The sequence below is a fragment of the Balaenoptera ricei genome, chromosome 3, assembly GCF_028023285.1.
Source record: "Balaenoptera ricei isolate mBalRic1 chromosome 3, mBalRic1.hap2, whole genome shotgun sequence".
NCBI lineage: Eukaryota > Metazoa > Chordata > Mammalia > Artiodactyla > Balaenopteridae > Balaenoptera > Balaenoptera ricei.
This window is the reverse complement of record NC_082641.1, coordinates 176103570-176127655: the sequence shown is the minus strand read 5'-3', so window position 1 is coordinate 176127655 and position 24086 is coordinate 176103570. Positions and strand designations below refer to the sequence as shown.

The 24086-nt window shown below is 43.0% G+C and overlaps 1 protein-coding gene across 1 annotated transcript; it reads right to left on the bottom strand.

The window, feature by feature from the left end:
- Positions 1-437: 437 nt before the first annotated feature.
- ACTL9 (actin like 9) lies at positions 438-1688 on the bottom strand. The gene has a single exon (XM_059919845.1). It carries the CDS (start codon positions 1686-1688, stop codon positions 438-440), a length of 1251 nt encoding a protein of 416 aa, XP_059775828.1.
- Between the last annotated feature and the right edge of the window lie 22398 nt (positions 1689-24086).

Here is a 24086-nt window from a genome sequence, read left to right as displayed (position 1 = left end):
GAGTGGGTGGATTTGGGGTGCTGAGAACCAGGATATCTTTGGAGTGGGCTTGGGAAGGGGATCCCAACCTGAGTGTGGTGGGAGACTAGGATTGTGGGAGATGGCTTTGACAGGGTTAGCACATGGTGGTGTGTGTGTGTGCGTGTGTAGGGGGGTTGATCGTGGGGGACGGAGGGTCAGGGAGTCAGAACTGGGGTGTCTCAGGGGATGGCTCCTGGGAGGTGAGTCAAGGCAGGGCAGAACCAGGGATGTCTTGGGAGGTGGCCCACCAGGGCGGGTGGGTCTGTGGGGTCAGAACCAGGTGCATCTGGGTGGGTCCAGCAGTGGACCGGGCCAGGCCCTGGGGGAAGGCAGGACGGAGCCGGCTGGGTAGCAGAAACTTTACTGCCCATAACTCCCCCCATCCCCGCAGCGTCCACACCCACCCCTGCCCCAGGTCAGCAGCATTTGCGGTACACGACGTGGGGCCCCTGCTCCTCGTAATGCTCCCGCAGGACCCAGCAGAACTTGAGGGCGCGCAGCGAGGCGAGGATGGAGCCGCCAATCCACACGGAGAAACTCCTGGTGGGCTGGGCCGCCACTACCACGTGGGCCTCTGGGGGCAGAGCGCGCAGCAGCTCAGCGCGGAAGCGACCCTCAAACCCGGCGAAGAGTGAAGAACCCCCGCAGAGCAGCACGTTCTGGGCCACGTCGGTCCGCACCTCCAGCGGCACCTTCTGAAGGCTCTGTTTCGCCATGGTGGGGACGCCCACGGGCGACAGCCCTGGGATCTCGGGGGGCCTGAACAGCAGCTCAGGGCACCGGAACAGCTCTTTGCCCAGCGTGACCGTCCGCCCGTCAGGCAGCTTCAAGGTCTGGCGGCATTCCCCCTCGGGCCGGGCCTGTGCCTTTAGGAAGTCGGAGGCCACATAGCAGTAGCGGCGCTTGATGTTCTCCACCGTGTCCAGGTCCTGCTGCCCCAGGGGCAAGCCGGAGCCCAGCAGCATCTCCGCCAGGAAGGCGGTCAGGTGGGTGCCCGCCAGGTCCAGGCGCTGTGTGGCGTGAGGCAGGTTGTAGCCCTGGAAGACGGGCACCGTGTAGGTGACCGCATGGCCCGCGTCCACCACCAGCGCGCTGACCCGCCCGTGCGCGTAGGCGGAGAGCACTGACTGGGAAGCCACGTACATGGCGGGGGAGCCCAGCGACTCGAAAACCACCTCCACCAGCTTCTCGCGGTTGGTGGTGGGGCTGAAGGGCGGATCGGAGAACAGCAGCGGGTGGTCCCGGGGGGTCACGCGGAGGTCGTGTTCCAGCACGTGGCGCCAGATCAGCTCGGCTGCGTCCCAGTCTACCACGATGCCGTTCCGCATGGGCTGCACCCGCATCAGCTCAGGGCGAGTGCGGGCTGCTTCGCCGATGAACGTCTCCAGCACCGGCGGCCCGGTGGTGGTCGGCTTCTTGGGCTGGCAGCCGACGACGGTGGCCACGGTGTAGGTGGGCCGGGCCTGCCCCGCGAAGCCCACCTTACAGGTGCCTGTGCCCATGTCGATGACCACCGCCCGGGTCTTTGTGGGCAACCTGTCGCCCACCATGCTGGGGGGGTCCTGCGGCATGGTATTGTTCGCCAGGATTGAGCAGCGGTTCAGGCTAGGCTTGGGGGCCTCTGGGGAGGTCTGGGGCCCCGGGGGGTTGCCCCGATTTGGATCCATGGCTGTTAAGTGGTCGTGTGGGTTGCTTGGCAAGGCAGACCACTTTCCTCTGGGGTGAGGGGGGTGTGGAGAGAAAAGGCTGAGGCCAGGCCTGGGGCAAGCACAGGCGGAGGGAGGGAGAGGGGGCCGGGCCGCTGGTCTATGACATCATTTTGCCGCTCACAATGCAGGAGTGGGGTGGTGGGGTGTAAGGGTGGGCCCTTCCTTGCTCTAGAAAGCTCCCAGAGTATTTAATCTGGGTTCCCCTCTGCCCCCCTCCCACCCCCAGTGCCAAATCTGGAGAAGGAGCAGGATAGAAGGCTCCCAAAGAGGGACCTCCGACCCAGTTCCCTGATCCAGAACCCGGTAAGACCCAGGAATCCTTCTCTTGGTGCCTTGTCTTGAAGTTATTTATAGTGTGGTATCTGAGAGCTGGTCACAGACCTCCTTAGAATATTAAAGTATTAATCCTTCAAATATTAATTAGAAAGTAGTTGGCTTTAGAGTGGCTTTCTGGTTTCCAAGAGGAAACAGAAGCCAGCCCGGGGTGGGGGGCAAGGAGAGGCACAGACACCCCTATACTGGATTCTTTGACACTTCTGCTCTTCCTGCTTCCCGGAGCAGCCTTCCCATTCCATTCCTGCAGGGCAGGAATTTGCTCTTCAAATATCAGCAGGACACCACTGCCTCCTGTAAGTCTTCCTTGATTTCTCCTCCCTCTCTCTACTAGCTGGTGGTGGTAGGAGGTGTCTGCCTTCACTCCAGGGACTTTATCTGCTTCCTCTTGGTGGAAGGGGGTGTCCGTGGAATACAAAAGGGGGATTTCAGGGTAGATAAAAGGGGGATGCATTTGAGAGGAAGACACGTTCGACAAAGGACAGCAGGCTCCACAATGGATCAGGAGTTGCTTTGAAAACTGTTTTTGTGGTGATAGGTATGACCTGTTAGTTAAAACAAATAAACAAATAAAAATCTGTGTGTGTGTATTTGTGTGGAGTGCTAGAAATTACCGAGACTAGTGCTGAATGAGTCACAGGGATATCAAAGTGAGAGAGGCTTTACTTCCTAGCTGTGTTGAGATTTACTATCCTGACCAAAGAGTGATGTTGAGTTTTTATTAAATTAATTATTTTTTGTGTGATCTAATACATGTTTTTGGAAATGTTCATTTACTCAGCTATTTATTGAGGGTCCAGGCAGTCCCCCTGCTTCCAGGTTTATTGAGATGTAATTGACATATAACACTGGGTAAGTTTAAGGTGTACAGTGCGATGATTTGATACACTTATATATTGCAAAATGAATACCACTGTAGCATTAGTTAACACCTCCATTACCTCACATAATAACCATTTCTTTTTTTGTGGCGAGAACATTGAAGATCTACTCTCTTAGCAACTTTTAAGTATATAATATAGTATTGTTAACTGTAATCACCATGTTGGACATTAGATCTGCAGAAATTATTCATCTTCTAACTTGAAGTTTGTACCTTTTGACCAACATCTTCCCATTCCCCCCACTCTCCAACCCCTGGTTACCACCATTATACTCTCTGTTTCTATGGCTTCAGCTTTTCTAGATTCCACATATAAGTGAGATCATACAGTATTTGTCTGTCTCTGACTTATTTCGCTGAGCGTAATGCCCTCAAAGTCCATCTATGTTGTCACAAATGGCGTTATTTCCTTCTTTTTTCATGGCTGAATAATATTTATCTATCTATCTCTCTGTACATCTACATATCACATCTTCTTTATCCATTCATCTGTTGATGGACACTTAGGTTTGTTTCCATACCTTGGCTATTGTGAATAATGCTGCAATGAATATGGGGGTGCAGATATCTCTTCTAAATCCTGTTTCTTTTTATTGAGGTATAGTTGATTTATAATATTATATTAGTTTCAGGTGTACAACATAGTGATTCAAAATTTTTGTAGATTATACTCCATTTATAGTTATTATAAAATATTGGCTATATTCCCTGTGCTGTACAAAATATCCTTGTAGCTTATCTATTTTATACATAGCAGTTTGTACCTCTTAATCCTCTGCCCCTATCTTGTTCCTCTGCACTTTCCTTTCCCCACTGGTAACCACTAGTTTGTTCTCTATGTCTGTGAGTCTGTTTCTTTTTTGTTATATTCACTAGTTAGTTTTATTTTTAAGATTCCACATATAAGTGATATCATACAGTATGTGTCTTTGTCTGACTTATTTCACTAAACATAATACCCTCCAGGTCCATCTACGTTGTTGTAAATGGCACAATTTCATTCTTTTTTATGGCTTAGTGGGATTCCATTATATATATATATATATGCATGCCATGTCTTCTTTACCCATTCGTCTGTTGATGGAAGCTTAGGTTGCTTCCATACTTTGGCAATTGTAAATAATGCTGCTATGAACATTGAGGTGCATGTATCTTTTCAAATTATTGTTTTTGTTTTCTTTGGGTATATACTCAGGGGTGGGATTACTGGATCGTATGGTAGTTCTATTTTTAATTTTTTGAGGAACCTCCATACTGTCTTCCATAGTGGCTACACAAATTTACATTCCCACCAACAGAACAAGGATTCTTTTTCCTCCACATCCTCAACACTTGTTATCTCTTTTTAAATAATTAATTAATTAATTTTTGGCGGTGTTGGGTCTTCGTTGCTGCGTGTGGGCTTTCTCTAGTTGCGGCTAGCGGGGGCTACTCTTCGTTGCGGTGTGCGGGCTTCTCATTGCCGTGGCTTCTCTTGTTGCGGAGCATGGGCTCTAGGTGCATGGGCTTCAGTAGTTGTGGCACGTGGGCTCAGTAGTTGTGGCGTACAGGCTTAGTTGCTCCGTGGCATGTGGGATCTTCCTGGACCAGGGCTCGAACCCATGTTCCCTGCATTGGCAGGCGGATTCTTAACCACTGAGCCACCAGGGAAGTCCCTGTTTTCTCTTTTTGATGCTAGTCATTCTAACAGGTATGAGGTGATGTCTCGTGGCTTTGATTTGCATTTCCCTGATAATTAGTAATGTCGAGCACATTTTCATATACCCGTTGGCCACTTGTATATCTTTTTTGGAAAAATGTCTATTCAATTCCTCTGCTCCCATTTTTAAATTGAATTGTTTGTTTTTTGTTATTAAGTTGTATGAGTTCTTTATTTTGTATCCAGCTGTTTTTTGGACTGTTCACAACAACGAGAAATATACTAAAGGACAGCACCTTGTTTATCGTTTTCAAACTTGGTTTTCAGTTTCAGGTTTTAAATCTAAAAAGGCAGAAAAACACAGCCTGAGAAGGTGAAACCACCCCTAATTTCATCACATAAAACTTATATAAAGAAAAAAGTTAAGGATTCTGCCTCTGATCTTTTTTTTTTTTAATTTTTTTATTTATTATTTATTTATTATTTTTATTTTTGGCTGTGTTGGGTCTTCGTTTCTGTGTGAGGGCTTTCTCCAGTTGCGGCGAGTGGGGGCCACTCCTCATCGCGGTGCGCGGGCCTCTCACTATCTCGGCCTCTCTTGTTGCGGAGCGCAGGCTCGAGACGCGCAGGCTCCTTGTTGCGGAGCGCAGGCTCGAGACGCGCAGGCTCGAGACGCGCAGGCTCAGCAATTGTGGCTCACGGGCCCAGTCGCTCCGCGGCCTGTGGGATCTTCCCAGACCAGGGCTCGAACCCGTGTCCCCTGCATCGGCAGGCAGACTCTCAACCACTGCGCCACCAGGGAAGCCCGTTACAGGGGATCTTATAGGTGGAACTCACAGTCCAGGGTAAGTGATAAAGAGAAAAGTGGTGAAGGTCTTGCATTCTTCTTATTCTTGCAATATTTTAAAACAGTCACTGCTGGTGTCAGGTGGCCTGGTAATGGGGTTCAACAGCCTGGTAGTTGGGTCCGTTCATCTCTGGGTTATCGGTCTGTGACCTCCTTTCTGAAATGCAAACAGCTACAAGGGGTGATTTGCACCAGAGATTATAGGGAGAGTAAAGAGTAAATACCAGGTGCAGGATGTAAATTACCTAAATTACACAGGATTATGGGTGACAGGTTAGCTTTGTGAAGGACAAATCTAACTATAGACACTACAGATTAGTAACAGTTAAAATAAAACTAGGAGCGATTAACTCTTTCAGGCCAGGTTATGTTTCCTCTTTAGCCTGTTCACTGTTCCCTTTATTTTCCTTGTTCTCAGGAGAGAGAAAACTTCATTTTAATTTTTTTGCTGCAATTTTCGAGAGACCATCATACTGTTTTCCATAGTGGCTGTTATCGAACTAAACTTGGGTCCACTCGCCCTCAACCACCGTTCCACTGATGTTCTATTGAAGACTTCAATCACCTACCCTCTCTGATTTTCTAAAAAATAATTCTTCCAGGATAGAATTCTCCTAAACTAATGTTACCTTGTTTGGCAGTAATGTCTCCTCCTGAATTCCGATTGCCTCAGATTGGGTCACTGAGATGGACATTTGGGTGTAGAAAGTTTATTGGGCATAATCTCAAGATGCACCTGTGTGGATGTGAGAAGGCTGGATTGGGCAGAAGGAGAGGATAAATTCAATATAGTTATAACTGAGTCTCAGCAGATCCTTCAGTGTGGTCCCAGATTGAGACCACATATCCAGGCCTGTGTATCCCCATATCTGCCAGTCATTGGTCTCTAGCTGTCCCCTGAGATAGGTGTAAGCTGGAATGGGGCAGTCCCCCTGGCTGTGGCTAGTTCCTAAGAAGCACACAGCTGTCAGATGTCAGAAGTCAATATTCCCAGCAGCTGGGCAATGGAAACAATGGCCCTAGGCAGGAATCTGGATGGAGGCTCACAGCATCCCCTGTACTACCCCTTTCCCTCTTCCTCCTCCTGTCACAGTTTATCATCTCACAACCCGAGGAATTCCCTAGGCTATATTTTAAACTTTCGTGGGATATGTAAACCTAGCTTCTACATTTCCTTTTGATCAGATGAAGGAAAATGGTACTGGTGAAAATCCAAACTTTTCTCCTCAGAATTAAAAACCCACTCACCTGTGGGCTTCTGTAGAGCTCCAGAACTGTTCCTAGCTCGGCTGAAAAATGCCAACGCGGTTCCAGTAACAATGGCCACAGATTTTCTCTGTCTCTGGCAGTTGTAGTTAGGGAGAGTCTGATTTCCTCCAGAGAGCCCAAACAGGGCACTCTCCAAGGTCCTCTGGTCACTGGGAAAGGCATTGTAGAGGTTGAAACCCAAGGACAGATTGGGGAGCAGATGGGAGTCCTTATTGATTTCCTCAATGGCAAAGAGAAATGCCAGGACGTATTGGTAGTTCTTCCAAAGCCACCTGAACAGAGGGCGCAGCATTAGGGAGAATGGCCCAGTCATGTCATCTAGGGGCAACTGTCTCTGATGTACTACTCAAATCCCCAAAATTATTGCCATAAAATGTTTTATTCCATATTTTGGCTAAATGATAGAGAAAGAGACAAAGAGGGAAGGACACTTGAGATGAAACAGCTAGAAAGGATACATACTGGGCAGGCAGAAGTCCTCACACAAAGGAGAGAAAACAAAGCTGAAATTCCATCACAAAGATCAGCAGCTCTGCTATCACCTTTCTCCATGGCAAGGGTACCTGCTGACATGACCAGAGTTGACCACAAACTTAACCGCTAAGGATAGAGACGCCCCATGGAAACAAATTGCATGTTGCCTAACCCTCTTCTGAGGACGTGGGCATGGTGGTAAATTTAATGCCTTGGAAGCATAGTCTCCCTTGCAAAGTATGCACAGAGGATTAATGCAGTTTCTGCATGTTACCTGGAGAAGTTAGTAATCAGGATAAAAGAAAAGGGCATTAAGTCCCTCTGAAAGATGATCTCCTTTTCTTTTTTGACTTTCCAGATCTTGGACCAGAATGCCTCATGGCCCATAGGATATAATTACTGGTATTTACTGGGATATGTTCTGTTCAAGGTAGTAGATCTCAAAGACCCATGACGTCTCCAGGAGGCTCATGTCACAAAGTCCTTGTTGGCACAGGACACCCAGACTGAGCCCCTGGCTCCTGATGCTGACTTCAGGCCAAGAGGGTCAACATTTCAGGATGCCTCTGTGCCCTAATCTATGGGTCCTGGCAGGGAGAGGGCGTGGTGTCCAAACAGTCTCACTCATTCTAAGCCATCCAGGTACTGATCAGGGTAATCAGACTAACGGAATAGACAGTAAAAGTTGTTAAGTTCTCTCTTCTCTCATGAAGGTACTGAGGGAAAAAGGAAAAAGAATAGACAGACCCTCATTATCCACTCGTCTGCATTAATGCCATCTCTGTGCACACTTTACATAATTATCAAGGAGATTAAACACCCCCCCCCACACACACACACACTCAAACACACACACACACACACAAACTTACACATTAGGTGTCACTTGCTGTTTTGGTCTGAGTGCAAAAGATACCCGCATCTGTCTGGTTCCTGTTCCAAGGAATAAAGGGGGAAAAATACATCCATCACCAGGTCCCCATCTCTATAGACACTTGGCTTCATGTTTCTAAAACATGTCCAATTAGGCATCTCACATGGAATGTGTAAAGCCTGCAGGAGCAGAAAGAGACTAATCAGACAGAACAGGGGCTTCCCTGGTGGTGCAAGTGCTTGAGAATCCACCTGCCAATGCAGAGGACACGGGTTCAAGCCCTGGTCTGGGAAGATCCCACATGCCACGGAGCAACTAAGCCCGTGTGCCATAACTACTGAGACTGCACTCTAGAGCCCGCGAGCCGTAACTACTGAGCCCGCGAGCCGTAACTACTGAGCCCGCGTGCCACAACTACTGAAGCCCGCACGCCTAGAGCTCGTGCTCTGCAACAAGAGAAGCCACCACAACGAGAAGCCCGCACACCTCAGCGAAGAGTAGCCCGGCTCACCGCAACTAAAGAAAGCCCACGCCCAGCAACAAAGACCCAGTGCAGCCAAAAATAAATAAATAAATAAATTTATATGTATATAAAAAAGAGAACAACATGGCAGGGTCTGTCCAACAGGGGTTAAAAATACCCTGTGTCTAAGTTGAACTGAGGAGAATTTGGAGCTGGAGCAAATCTACAGGTTCTGCCCTCTGAAGGGAAAAGTGATCTCTGTGTAGGGCTCAGCAGACTCCCATCGCCAGTGTAAGCCTTCAGCCTGGAGCCTGTGCCAGGTCACAGCTAGAGCCGATAAAGGCATGTATAAGGGAGTCGTGGTATTGAGACCTCGCCTTTAGCATCCCTGTGATGAGAGCAGCCTGGCTTCCCCTTCTTTTCCCTGCTTCACTTCAGTCCCATCGTGGAGCTCTGGGGATGCCCTGCCTTGGGGCTCTGCACCTGTCCCTCTCCATCCTGGTGAAAAACAATGAGGAAAAACATGTTTAGAACTCTGCTCTCCTGGAATCTATGATTTCATCATAGTCCAGGTAAGCTTTGGGGACCACTGTATCCTGGGACAAGGGGGCTCTGCAATCCTGTGCCCAGAGGGGGTTGTGGGTAGTTATGACAGAAGACTGCTCTGAGGGCTCAGGCAGAGTTCAAAAGAGCTGGTGTTGAAATCAACAGAAAAGCCTAGAAACATATCCCATATGATGCTTTAGCAAAAGGAAAACACCAGCATCAGTTGTTGAGGACCACCTGTACCATCAACAGAGGGCACTTCATCACCCTGACCTAACATCGCTTCCAATTCTGCAATAGCATCCTGGAAGAAAAGGGGCTCATGACTTACAGACCAGTAGTCTACAATCCAGAGACCATTAGGTCATTTCCTCCCCACAATTAAACTACTTATCCCTCAGCCTGATGTTCTGTGCTCTGCCTATTTATAATTCTGCCACCAAACACTCAGCATTAAATGGTTTAACGTGTCATAACTGAAAAGAACTGTGTTCTTCACCCAACATGTTCCTCCTGCTGTCATATCTTTTTTCTACCATGTTTCACCAAAAATGTTCTCGAGAAAATTTTTTCTAAGGACACACTTTCCATCTTCCATTCTCTCATGAACATCTTAAATCAGACTTGTATTACCCCCTAACCACTGGAGTCCAAAATGCTCTTTTCAAGGTTATCAAGCTTCTCTTGTATTCAGTAGCCTTTGCTGTGTAAGGAACCACTACATGATTTAGTGATTAAAACAGTTATTAACTCAAGTTTCTAGAGTTCAGCAATGTGATCTGGGCTCAGCTCTGTGGTTCTTCTGTAGGTCTTTTCTCACCCACTCTTGAGTCTGCCACCAATGGGTGGATGACCTGGGGCTGCCGGGTCTAGGATGGCATCACTCACAAGTCTGGTGACTCATAGGCTAGCAGCATGGGTGTCTTGGTTTTCTCCCCCGGGTCCTCTACAGCAGGATAACTCAGACTTATTCATGTGGCAGTAGCATTCAAGAAGACAGGAGAGGAGCATGCAAGTTCTCTTGAGAACTGGGCTCAGAAATTGTACAGTGTGCCACATTTTGTTGGCCAAGCCAAGACCATCCCAGATTCAAGGGGTTTGGAAGAAGATTCCACCTCTTGATGGAAAGTAGCTCTTTGTAAGGTACCTCAACTCTATGTGTCCAGATCGTCTTCTTACTTGATCAATTAGCATGATTTGACCCCATCAGCCATTGAACCCTCTTCCTCCTTTAATACAGCTTTATTGATGTGTAACTGAAATATAATAAATTGCATCTCTTTAACGTGCACACTTTCATATATTTCATCTGCAAACAGTGACAGATTTACTTCTCCTTTCCAGGTTTGGATGCCTGTAGTTTCTTTTACTTGTCTGCTTGCTGTGGCTAGGACTTATAATACTATGTGAAATAGAAGTGGGGAGAGTGGGCATCTTTGTCTTGTTCCTGATTTTAAGGAAGAGCTTTGAGCTTTTCACCATTGACTATGATGTTAGCTGTGGGTTTGGCATAAATGGTTTTTATTATTTGGAGATATGTTCCCTGTATACAAACTTTGATATTTCATTATTTTTTTATTTAAAGAATTGAAGTATAGCTGATTTATAATATTATATTAGTTTTAGGCATACAGCATAGTGATTCAGTATTTTTGCAGGTTATACTCAATTATAAGTTATTAAAAGATAATGGCTATAATTCTCTATGCTATACATACATTCTTATCTATTTTATACATAGTAGTTTGAATCTCTTAATCCCAAACTCCTAATTTGCCCTTCCCTTTTCCCTCTCCTCTAGTTTGTTTTCTATATCTGTGAGTCTGTTTCTGTTTTGCATACATACTCATTTGCATTATTTTTTAGATTCCACCTCTAAGTGACATCATACAGTATTTGCCTTTCTCTACCTGACATTTAACTAAGCATAATATTCTATAGGCCCATCCACGTTGCTGCAAATGGCAGAATTTCATTCTTTTATATGGCTGAGCAATATTCCATTGTATATATATACCGCATCTCCTTTATCCATTCTTCTGTAAATGAGCATTTGGGTTGCTTCCATATCTTGGCTGTTGTAAATAGTGTTGCTATGAACATTGGGATGCATGTATCTTTTTGAATTAGTGTTTCATTTCTTTTCTGTATATACTCAGGAGTAGAATTGCTGGAACATGTGGTGGTTCTATTTTTAGTTTTTAGTTTTTTTGGAACCTCCATACTGTTTTTCATTGTGGCTGCATCAATTTACATTCCCACCGACAGTGTTCAAAGGTTCTCTTTTCTCCACATCCTCTCCAACATTTGTTATTTGTAGATTTTTTGATGATAGACATTCTGACAGGTGTGAGATGATAGCTCATTGTTGTTTTGATTTGCATTTCTCTAATAATTAGTTATATTAAGCATCTTTTCATGTGTCTGTTGGCCATCTGTATGTCTTCTTTGGGAAAATGTCTATTCAAGTCTTCTGCCCATTAAAAAAATTTCATTTTTGATATTGAGTTGTAAGAGCTGTTTACATATGTTGGATATTAACCCCTTGTTGGTCATAACATTTGCAAATATTTTCTCCCATCCCGTGGGTTGTCTTTTCATTTTGTTAATGGTTTCCTTTGCTGTGCAAAAGCTTTTAAGTTTAATTAGGTCCCATTTGTTTATTTTTGCTTTTATTTATTTCGCCTTAGGATACTAATAAAAAAAAATATTGCCATGATTTAGGTCAAGTGTTCTGTCTTTGTTTTCTTCTGGGAGTTTCATGGTTTCAGGTCTTATATTTAGGTCTTTAAACAATTTTGAATTTATTTTTGTATATGGTGTGAAGGAGTGTTCTAATCTCATTGTTTTATGTGTAGCCGTCCAGTTTTCCACTAGTTGAAGAGACTGTCTTTTCTCCATTGTATATTCTTTCATCCTTTGTCATACATTAATTAACCATAGGTGTATGGGTTTGTTTCTGGGCTCTGTACTGTGTTCCATTGATCTCTGTGTCTGTTTTTGTGCCAGTGCCATGCTGTCTTGATTGCTGTAGCTTTGTAGTATAGTCTGGAGTTTGGGAAGGTGATACTTCCAACTTTGTTCTTTTCTCCCAAGATTGCTTTGGCAATTCAATGTCTTCTGTGGTTCCATACAAATTTTAGGGTTATTCTAGTTCTCTGAAAAATGTCATGGGTATTTTGATTGGGATTGCATTACATCTGTAGATTGCTTTGGGTCATATGGCCACTTTAACAATATTAATTCTTCCAATTCTAGTGTATGGTATATCTTTCCATTTCTTTGTATCATCTTGAATTACCTTCACCAATGTTTTATCATTTTCACAGTACAGGTCTTTCACCTCCTATGTTAAGCTTATTCCTAGGTATTTTATTCTTTTGATACAATTTAAATGGGATTAAAATTTTTTTCTTTTTCTCATAGTTCATTATTAGTGTATAGAAATGCGACAGATATCTGTATATTATTCTTGTATCCTGCAACTTTGTTGAATTCATTTATTAGTCATAGTAGTTTTTTTTGTGTGGAGAGTTTAGAGTTCTCTAAAGTATCATGCCATCTGCAAATGGGGACAGTTTTCCCTCTTCCTTTCCATTTGGATGCCTTTTATTTCTTTTTGTTGTTGGATTGCTGTGGTTAGGACTTCCAATACTATGATAAATAGAATTGGTGAGAGTGGGCATCCTTGTCTTTTCCTGAATTTAGAGGAAAGACTTTCATTTTTTCACTGCTGAGTATGATGTTGGCTGTACATTTTTCATAAAAGCCTTTATTATGTTGAGATATGTTCCTTCTATACCAACATTGATGAGAATTTTTGATCATGAATGGACATTGAATTTCATCACTTGCTTTTCCTGCATCTATTGGGATAGCATGTGATTTTTATCCTTTGTTTTGTTAATGTGGTGTATCATATTGCTTGATTTGCAGATATAGAACCATCCTTGCATCCCTGGAGTAAATCCTTCTTTCTTTCTTTTCTTTCTTAAGGACTTTTTAAATAGTAGTTTAAATTTTTTTAAAAAATTATTTACTTATTTTTGGTCACAATTGTCTTCGTTGCTGCACGCAGGCTTTCTCTAGTTGCAGCGAGGGGGGTTACTCTTCGTTATGGTGCACGGGCTTCTCATTGGGGTGGCTTCTCTTGTTGTGGAGCATGGGCTCTAGGCACACGGGCTTCAGTAGTTGTGGCTCGCAGGCTCTAGAGCACAGGCTCAGTAGTTGTGGCACACGGGCTTAGTTGCTCAGCAGCATGTGGGATCTTCCCGGACCAGGGCTCAAACCCGTGTCCCCTGCATTGGCAGGCGGATTCTTAACAACTGTGCCAAGAGGGAAGTACAGTAAATCCTTCTTGATCTTGGTGTATGATCCTTTTTATATAATGGTGAATTCAGTTTGCTAACATTTTGTTGAGGATTTTTGCGTCTATATTCATCAGAGTTAGTAGTCTATAATTTTCTTTTTTGTAGTGTCTTTCTGGTCTTGGTATCAGGCCAATGGTGGCCTCATAGAATGAATTTGTGAATGTTCCTCTCACCTTTAATTTTTTGGAATAGTTTAAGAATGATAGCCATTAACTCTTCTTTATATATTTGGCAGAATTCCCCTGTGAAGCCATTCAGTCCTGGACTTTGTTTGGAGAATTTTGATTACTAATTCAATTTTAGTACTCGTAATTGGTCTGTTCACATTATCTATTTCTTACTGATTCAGTTTTGGATGATTATATATTTATAGAAATTTATTTTTTTCTTCTAGGTTGTTCAGTTTGTTGGCATATAACTGGTTGTAGTATTCTCTTATGATCTTTTGTATCTCTGTGGTATCAGTTGTTATTTCTCCTCTTTCATTTCTTTTTCCCCCCGACATTTTCAGCTTTTTAATAGTGGTAGTCTTACTGTTACAAGAAGAATACAAAATATGGCCTTGGTATTGCTTTAGGCTATAGCATCACCACCCGTTTCTAATTTTCTAGTCCTGTGGTTTTGCTGTGATACCCAAAGCATTTTCAGCTTTTCTATGTAATCACTCTTCTGATTTGTGAGGGATTTCTCCATGCACATTCTACAAAGTGATGATTTTATGGGGATGATAGGATACACGTGGTGGCTTTTAGTGTTGGATAGATTTTGTATTATACACTTTGCTCTAAATTAAGCCTCTATCCAACTGAAAAGAATGAGGTTACAAGCATTGGTGCAATTACCATGGGATGTGTGTGTGTGTGTGTATTGGAGAGAGAGGTGAAGATATTGAGAGAGAGAGAGAGAGAGAGAGAGAGAGAGGAATATGAACAACAGGCTGCCTCAGGCACATGTAATCAAAAGGACTATAGATAAAAACAGACCCAAGAGGCTGGATTAGAGCTTTCTTTAGTGGACACGAGGACAAGGCTTAATTGAAAATCTTAACTGGAGGATTAAGTCTCTCTGCTCAAGTTCAAAACTGCTAAGGTGAAGGAAAGGGCCATGTCAAGCCCTAGCCAAACTAAATCCAACGCAAGCTTTATGGAATGGAGGCATATGCCCAGTTCCTTTTTCTCTTGCAAATACCCTTCACATGGAGGAAAACCTAAGAGCCACCCGCCACAGGCACACACCAAAGGCAGGAGAGAACATTGAGGGAGGGCATTGGGTTTCAGTTGGAGAAGTTGGAAAGCAGGCAAAAGACAGTAGGACAGGGACTTCCCTGGTGGTGCAGTGGTTAAGAATCTGCCTGCCAGTGCAGGGGACATGGGTTCGAGCCCTGGTCTGGGAAGATCCCACATGCCACAGAGCAACTAAGTCCGTGCACCACAACTACTGAGCCTGTGCTCTAGAGCCCCCGAGCCACAGCTACTGAGCCCGCATGCCACAATGACTGAGCCCGCATGCCTAGAGCCCATGCTCTGCAACAAGAGAAGCCACCGCAATGAGAAGCCTGAGTACCGCAATGAAGAGTAACCCCTGCTCGCTGCAACTAGAGAAAGCCCGTGCGTAGCAACGAAGACCCAACTCAGCCAAAAAAAAAACAGTAGGACCGTCTCAAACACTGAGAGCATAAGCTACAGCTCTGCAGATGAACAAAGCCACATGCACCCCATGGTGTGCAACACCAGGCACCACATTCGCCACGGCTCCAATGTTTCCCAAGCCCTCCGCTGACCTCAGCCTTAGTACAACTCCAGAACCAGCTCTCCCCTCAGGACACACCTGACTTCTCTAGCAGCCCCTGATACTCATTCTCCCATATCTGACATACCAAGAGGCAAGGAGACCCACCAGTATTGCACAGTTCCCCACTTCCCCTTCCAGGGTGTCATACCCTCCAATTCCCTTCAGAAGCCCTTCCTGGCCAGGGCTCATCATCCTGCCCCACAGACCTGCTCTCATGTATCATATCTCCTCCCAGGGAGTGACACCTTCCAAGCTAGGGACCTGAGAGACATGTTAGAGGCCACCCTGGTCTAGTACAGCCCACATCCAGGTGGTCACATGGTCCTTTGAAGTCTACCCCCTACAACTCTGGAATACCTTCCACTTAGCTCTCTTCCCAACTGTTACAGACCAGGTCCTTCAGGTCTTATGCTTAGGTCACAGTGGGAAGGGCCTTGGCTCCTCTTCCAGGCCATGACTACCTTCTAACTTCCAAGGCTTCGTTTGATCAGGTCTCCAGCAGATGAAACATGGTGAAAAAGAGCTGTGGACATTGTCTTGTCAGCCAATAAGCCCTAAAGACCCACAATCAGCTGGATCAGTGTTTTTTATTGTCCTAATATGTGCAACTAAATCAACCATGGTGGACAGATATGGCCAAGAGAACAAAGAAATATCAGGTTACTGAAAATGTTCCAAGTTCCATATCCAACAAGCAAACCATTTATAGAAAAAGCACAGACTTCATAAATATTCAAATACTCTGGCCTCACCTCATCCCAACAAAAACAAGACTTAGCCTTGCTAGGAGCTTCCCATGAACTAGTGCCAGTAATACACGATGAAACGATATTTTAAATGTGCCAGTTTCTAGAAATATAATATCGACCAACTTTGAGCAAAACTGTAAAGCAAGCTTCCTGGACCAGGTCAAAGCTTCAAAATGAGAATGCTAATTTCCAAAAAGATGCTTTCCTGGGCCAGATCTAAGGAAGAAAACATGCAACTTGACATGCCAGGAAATGACCTAAACACCCTCTGAAGGCAAACGGGGGCAAGTCGATTCAGCTCTGAGGTACAAAATCCAGCCCCAAGAATGTGATTTTAATGGCACCAAAGATAAGACATCCAGGCCAGCACTGAGAAACACCCCAGGAAAAGAGAAGTGACCAAGAGAAGGATTCTGACCAGTCCCTGTTTCTATGTAGTATCTGCAGAAGGATCTGCAGCTCAGAAAAGAACTAGTCTCAGGCTAAAATAGTCATCAGTTAATCAAAAGCTCAGACTTTAAAAAAGTGATAAAAAACCCCATAATTATTGAGCATTTTCTATTAAAAAGGCAGTAATACCAAAGGAATGCCATCAGACTGTCCTCTAAAGGTGAAATGTTTAGTCAACCAACCAGCTGTTTAATTAGCACAGTGCCAAGCAAAAAGGGCTGACAAATCGTTTCTCTGAATCAGCTTTGTTAACATTCTGGCTCTGCTCATGTATGAACAAAGTCAGGATGAATTTCACAGACCCAGGTTTACACCAAAAACTCGACTTAATGAAACTTAAATGAAAAAGATATTATCTTCCCTTATTTAGAAAACAAAAATTTAAGAAACATCTCAAAGCAAAAAGTCAAATATGAGAACTCAGGTGTAAAGCAGTCAAATTAAAAGGAAGTCATCAAAGAACCCAGTCCTGGACTTCAAATCAAAGGAAAATCAAATCTAATGGACCAAAAGTCAGGACATCAAGAAAAAAGATCAATTATTAACCAAATCTTCAAATCCAAAAGAGAAGAGAATTTTTACCATTTGATTACCTAAACCACTAAAGTGGTTTCTAAAATCTGTTTCCTGACAAGATCATGTGAGCCCTGGATTGATCACATGTCAATCAACACCAAATAGTTACTGACCTGTTTCCACATATATGACAAAGTTTTTTGTGGTATACCGAAAAAAAAAAACCCTCTTACTTGAAATTTTACCATTTTTAAAGTAATTCATACTCTATTTGGTTTATGACAATATTTGTTCAGCAACTGCAAAGGCACTTAGGCTACTAATGGTTACCTGGCTCTTCTGGAATGAAAAAGATGGGCAAATACACATGTTTTAATTATTTACTTCATTTTAACTCCCAGGTAGAAAGGAATAGAAGTGGTCACAAAGATTGTGTCTGGAAATGACCTAAGGGGTCTACCTTGCCAACTTGATACTTCTTGCACCTTTGAAGATCTGACTTTCTTTCTACAGTGAGTCAGTCTGCATTAGTCCTAAGTCTGGAGCAAAACCCTCAGACAGAGACACTGAGAGCAAAGACAGCTGAACAGTATGCCTGGATCATGATGTTGGCAAGCTGCCCCGGGGCCCCCCTTGGAAAGCAGCATTTGGTCGGCAACCCTGTGCATCACAGAGAAATATTTTGTAGGGGAGGAAAGAAAAGGAACTCAAATCTTTTACAAGTAGCATCTACTCTAAATGCTGACCTGACAGTAACCCATTTTCATCTTTGAATTAGAGGAAGAGAAAAGAAACAGAAGAGGGAAAGACTGAAGAGAAAAAGAGACAATAACAAAGAGTGGTACAATATAAAACACTGGTTAACCGATTCATGTTGCTGTACACCTGAAACCAACACAACACTGTAAGTCAGCTATACTCCAATAAAATTGAAAAAAAAAAAAAGTTCTGGAGTCAGAGAGACTCAGGATTGAGTCCTGGCCCTGACGTTTAACAAGTTTGTGTTAGACCTTGGCCAATCTGTTTAATCATCCTGAACCTTTGTTTTCTCATCTGTAAAATGGAGTTAATAATACCCTACTGGGTAGTTGTGAGGAATAAAAAAAAAATTATGTAAACCACTTAGCATGCTGCCTGCCACAGGGTAGGGGGTCAATATAAAGTAGCTGAAGAAAGAAGAGGGGAGTGGAGAGGAGGGGAGAGGAAAAAGTCTCCAGGGTTCAAAAGAATAGCCTAAACTCACTCAGGCCTTCTACTCTTTATAATCGGTCTGAAAATACTTCCTGATGAATTACTACATAACGAACACTGTGCTTCATTCAGAAATGAATGTGCCCTCCTCCTCTTCCTCTCAAGGTGCATACAATCCAGCTTCAGGAAACAGAAATCACACATGTGTAATATGTAAAAAATAACCTAAATTGTGCTAAGTTGTTAAATATTCCACATGTAGTAAAGCAAGCACTGCAGCCATTTGGAGAAGGGGGCCAGCGAGCGCTGGCTTCTTGGAGAAAGCGTCCGGGAGTGGATGATAGAGACGTGAATGGACTTATAGGAGAAGGGGGGGAATGTCCGGCAAAGAAAAAGTCATATGTCCCAGCCTGAGTTTTGCCACTGGAACACTGAGAATCCCAGCAGTGAGTTGTGGAGTGAGGAGAGCCTGGGTTAGGGAGGGGACAGGCAAAAAGCAGCAAGCACAGGAGCCATTCAAAGCAAAAATGGACAGGACTTCAGAATTGAATATGAAAAAAAAAACAAAAACAGAGAGAGAGAGAGGTCTGCCTCCGTCTCTTCTGGATTTCTCATTTCTATTTGAGGCCAAGTGTGCTTATTTCTACCTTCCCAGTATTTCTTTTTTTTTTTTTTAAATTGAAGTATAGTTGTACAATATAAGTTACAGATGTACGATATAGTGATTCACAATTTTTAGGTTGTACTCTATTTATAGTTATTATAAAATATTGGCTATATTCCCCGTGTTGTACAATATATCCTTATAGCTTAATTTTTTAAAGTTAATTTTTATTGGAACATAGTTGCTCCACAATGCTGCATTAGTTTCTGCTGATTCATAGCAAAGTGAATCAGCTATATGTATACATATATCCTCTCTTTTTCCGATTTCCTTCCCATTTAGGTCACCACAGAGCACTGAGAAGAGTTACCTGTGCTATACAGTAGGTTCCCATTAGTTATCTATTTTATACATAGTAGTGTATATATGTCAATCCCAATCTCCCAATTCATCCCACCCCACCCTTCCCAACTTGGTATCCATATGTTTATTCTCTACATCTGTGTCTCTATTTCTGCTTTTCAAATAAGTTAATCTGTACCACTTTTCTAGATTCCACGTATAAACGATATTATATGATATTTGTTTTTCTCTTTCTGACTTACTTCACTCTGTATGACAGTCTCTAGGTCCATCCACATCTCTGCAAATGGCACAATTTCGTTCCTTTTTATGGCTGAGTAACATACAGGTACCTCATCTTTTTTTAAAAAAATTGGAGTATAGTTGCTTTACAATATTGTGTGAGTTTATACTGTATAGCAAAGTGAATCAGCTACATGTATACATATATCCCCTCTTTTTTTGATTTCCTTCTCATTTAGGTCACCACAGAGCACTGAGTAGAGTCCCCTGTGCTATATGGTAGGTTCTCATTAGTTATCTATTTTGTACATAGTATCAATAGTGTATATATGTCAATCGCAATCTCCCAATTCATCCCACCCCCTTTTTCCCCCTTGGTGTCCATACATTTGTTCTCTACATCTGTGTCTCTATTTCCGCTTTGCAAATAAGGTCATCTATACCATTTTTCTAGATTCCACATACATGCGTTAATATATATTTGCTTTTCTCTTTCTGACTTAACTTCACTCTGTATGACAGTCTCTAGGTCCATCCATGTCTCTACAAATGACCCAATTTCATTCCTTTTTATGGTTGAGTAATATTCCATACATGTACCACATCTTTGTTATCCATTCCTCTGTTGAGGGACATTTAGGTTGCTTCCATGTCCTGGCTATTGTAAATAGTGTTGCAGTGAACATTAGGGTGCTTGTATCTTTTTGAATTATGGTTTTCTTAGGGTATATGCCCAGTAGTGGGATAGCTGGGTCACATGGTAGTTTTATTTTTAGTTTTTTAAGGAACCTCCATACTGTTCTCCATAGTGTCTGTATCAATTTACATTCCCACCAACAGTGTAGGAGGTTCCTTTTTCTCCACACCCTCTCCAGCATTTATTGTTTATAGATTTTTTTGATGATGGTCATTCTTATCAGTGGGAGGTGATAACTCATTGTAGTTTTGAATTGCATTTCTCTAATAATTAGTGATGTTGAGCATCTTTTCATGTTTGTTGGCCATCTGTATGTCTTCTTTGGAGAAATGTCTATTTAGTTCTTCTGCCCATTTTTTGATTGGATTGTTTGTTTTTTTTCTGATATTGAGCTGCATAATCTGTTTGTACATTTTGGAGATTAATCTCTTGTGTGTTACTTTGTTTGTAAATATTTTCTCCCGTTCTGAATGTTAGATGTTCATTCCTATAAACTAACAATGAAAGATCAGAGAGAGAAATTAAGGAAAGAATCCCATCTACCATTGCAACAAAAAGAGTAAAATACTTAGGAATTAACCTACCTAAAGAGGCAAAAGACCTGTACTCAGAAAACTATTTTCCTTTCCCATATTAGGGAAGTTTTCAACTATAATCTCTTCAAATATTTTCTCAGTCCCTTTTTTTTTTTCTCTTCTTCTTCTGATTCCCATGTAATTCGAATGTTGGTGTGTTTAATGTTGTCCCAGAGCTCTCTAAGACTGTCCTCAATTCTTTTCATTCTTTTTTCTTTATTCTGCTCTGCAGTAGTTATATCCACTATTTTATCTTCCAGGTCACTTAACCGTTCTTCTCCCTCAGTTATTCTGCTATTGATTCCTTCCAGAGAATTTTTAATTTCATTTATTGTGTTGTTCCTCATTGTTTGTTTGCTCTTTAGTTCTTCTAGGTGCTTGTTAAACGTTTCTTGTATTTTCTCCATTCTATTTCCAAGGTTTTGAATCACCTTTACCATCATTAATCTGAATTCTTTTTCAGGTAGACTGCCTATTTCCTCTTCGTGTGTTTTGTCTGGTGGGTTTTTACCTTGCTCCTTCATCTACTATGTGTTTCTCTGTCTTCTCATTTTGCTTAACTTACTGTGTTTGGGGTGTCCTTTTCGCAGGCTACAGGTTCGTAGTTCCTGTTGTTTTTGGTGTCTGCCCCCAGTGGCTAAGGTTGGTTCAGTGGGTTGTGTAGGTTTCCTGGTGGAGAGGACTGGTGCCTGTGTTCCAGTGGATGAGGCTGGATCTTGTCTTTCTGGTGGGCAGGACTGCGTCCAGTGGTTTGTTTTGGGGTGCTGTAACCTTATTATGATTTTAGGCAGCCTCTCTGCTAATGGGTGGGGTTGTGTTCCTGTCTTGCTAGGTGTTTGGCATAGGGTGTCCAGCACTGTAGCTTGCTGGTTGTTGAGTGGAGCTGGGTCTTAGCATTGAGATGGAGGTCTCTGGGAGAGCTTTCGCCATTTAATATTACTTGGAGCCATGAGGTCTCTGGTGGACCAATGTCCTGAACTCGGCTCTCCCACCTCAGAGGCACAGGCCTGACGCCCAGACGGAGCACCAAGACCCTGTCAGTCACACAGCAGCCCAAGAAGATTTTCTGCTCACCCGCCAGTCGGGACCCTTCCACCATTATTTGAAGAGTATGTCTGCTGGCAACAAATTCTCTTAGTTTTTCTTGTTCTGTGAAGTCTTTATTTTCCCAATATTACCACTAAATATAGAATTTGGGGTTGACAACTACTTATTTTTTCATCACTTGAAATGTATTTTGCCATTTCTTCACAACTTTGGTGGTTTCAGATGAGAAATCCACTGTCGTTTCAATCTTAGTTCCCCTATAGATAATATGTCTTTTCTCTCTAGACGCTTGCAAAATATTTTGTCTTGAGTTTTCAGAAGATTAATTGTAATGTGTCTTGGCATGGGTTTTTGGGGGGAGAAGAAGGGCAGAAGACCTGTTTGAGATCTGCTCTGCTTATTAAATCTGTCATTTTATGTCTATCACCGTGTTTGAGATATTTTTAGCCAATATTTCTGAATATATTTCTCAGCCTCACACATTAGATCTTCTGTTTATTGGACTCCATAGACATAAATGCTACATAATTTGCTATAGTCTCACAGGTCTCTGAGGTTTTGTTCACTTTTTTTCAATCTATTTTCTCTCTCATGTTTAGACATAGTAAATTCTATTGACCTAAACTCAAATTCACTGATTCTATCATCTGCCATCTCCAATCTAGTATTGAGCCCATCCAGTGAGTTTTTCTTTCAGTTATTATAGTTTTCAACTCTACAATTTTCATTTGGTTTTATGTCTTTTATTTCTTTGCTGAAATTTTCCATATTGTTGTTTCAAGATTATTTCTAATTTTTTAACCAAAAAACTTTGTGCTGGCTGCCTTAAAGTCCTCATCATTTAATTTCAAAATCTGAGTCATTTCAAGGTTGGCAACCTAAGACTGTCTGTGTCCTAGTTGTGATTTTCCTGGTCCCTGATATGATAAGTGATTTTTATATTGTATTCTGGACATTTTATATATTATATTGGGAGACTCAGTGTCCTATTTAATCTTCCATTTTTGCAGAATTCATCTTGGTTAGATTTATCACTCAGGTCCTGATACAATTTTGTGTGCCATCATTCCCATGACAATGTAGTTTTCAGAGCCCTTGGAGTGCTACTCTGTGCTGCCTCATTTGTGTTCTGCTGGGAGGACATGCTGAAAAGACAGCATAGGCTCTCACCCTGCAGTTCAGGTTTTACACTTTGACATGTTCTATCAGTTCATGTTTGCATCATGAGGTGTCTGCCAAGCACTAGTTGTGCTGCACTGAAGAGTCTCTTTCTCCAGCTCCTTCCTCTCCAAGGTTCTCCCTTCCTCTCTAATTGGAAGAATGAAGAATGCCCCATGTCACCTCTGAGTGGGAGTGGAAGTTCGGACTCCTACTCCATCTCCACTGAGAAAAGAGAAAGGGAGCGCCACCCTGGGTTGCCAGCTGCCACTGCATGGGAGCAAATGTCCAGACTTCCTTCTCCGTCTTCCCTGATATTGATCCAGTAAACTATGTCCTACAACACCTGTGGGAGACAAAGGGGCAGACTCCCAGCTCCGTCTCCACTGATGTACATTGTATAAGAAAGCACCCACCTGGACTGCTGGCTGTTGCCTGGTGGAGTGGGGAGTGGGCAAGAGACGAGGTATCTGATCTTGTTCTTGTTGATGCTGCCCAGTGGGACAGGAGAGTGAATTCCTCAGCCACTTGCTTCTCCTGGATTAGAGAGTCAGTTGATACCAGATCAGTAGGCAAGAAAGTGCCTTCCTGGGCTACCTGATGCTCTTGGATGGGTAACAGGCATCTGTACTTCCCACTCAGCCCCCACTGACGTCATGGAGGGGGTCATCCATGTTGTTTGGGTGGAGTAGGGCAAGTGTTGTCAAAAATGCTTCTGTTCTCCTGAGATTCCCATGCCCTGTTCTTTAGGCCAAAGAGAATAGGTTTCTCTTAGGGTTCTTTTGTTCCTTTGTTTGTGTCTGTTGGCAATTCCAGGTTGCAAGCTTTTCTGCTGAACAGAGAAATGGGAAATTCAAAGACCATATCGTTGTGTTATTCCTCAGGTACTGAGGTCCTTTGCCAATCTACCTTTGTCTTTCCAACCTTCAGTCTTCATACAATTTTATGCTGAATGATTTCCCAGGTTTTAGGTTGTATTTAGCAGGGAGAAACAGGAAAAATTGAGTCTACACGATCTTGTCCAGAATTTAATATTTTTTAAATTTTGATAAAATATAGACGTAAAATTAGCCATTTGAACCATTTTTAAGTGTACAATTTGGTGGCATTGATTACATGCACAAAGTTGTCTACCATCACTATTTAGTTCAAAACTTTTCATCATCCTGAGCAGAAACTCTTACCCACTGAGCAATGACTCTCACTTCTCCTGGTCAGTTTGTGAGCTGTTGGTATTTGTGAAGCACTTTTCCATTCATATTTTCATTCAACTGACCCTGATGGTACAGGCTCTG

Bases quoted from the DNA above. Each gene is read 5' to 3' on its own strand.
- ACTL9 (XM_059919845.1), bottom strand. From the start codon at position 1,688: ATGGATCCAAATCGGGGCAACCCCCCGGGGCCCCAGACCTCCCCAGAG.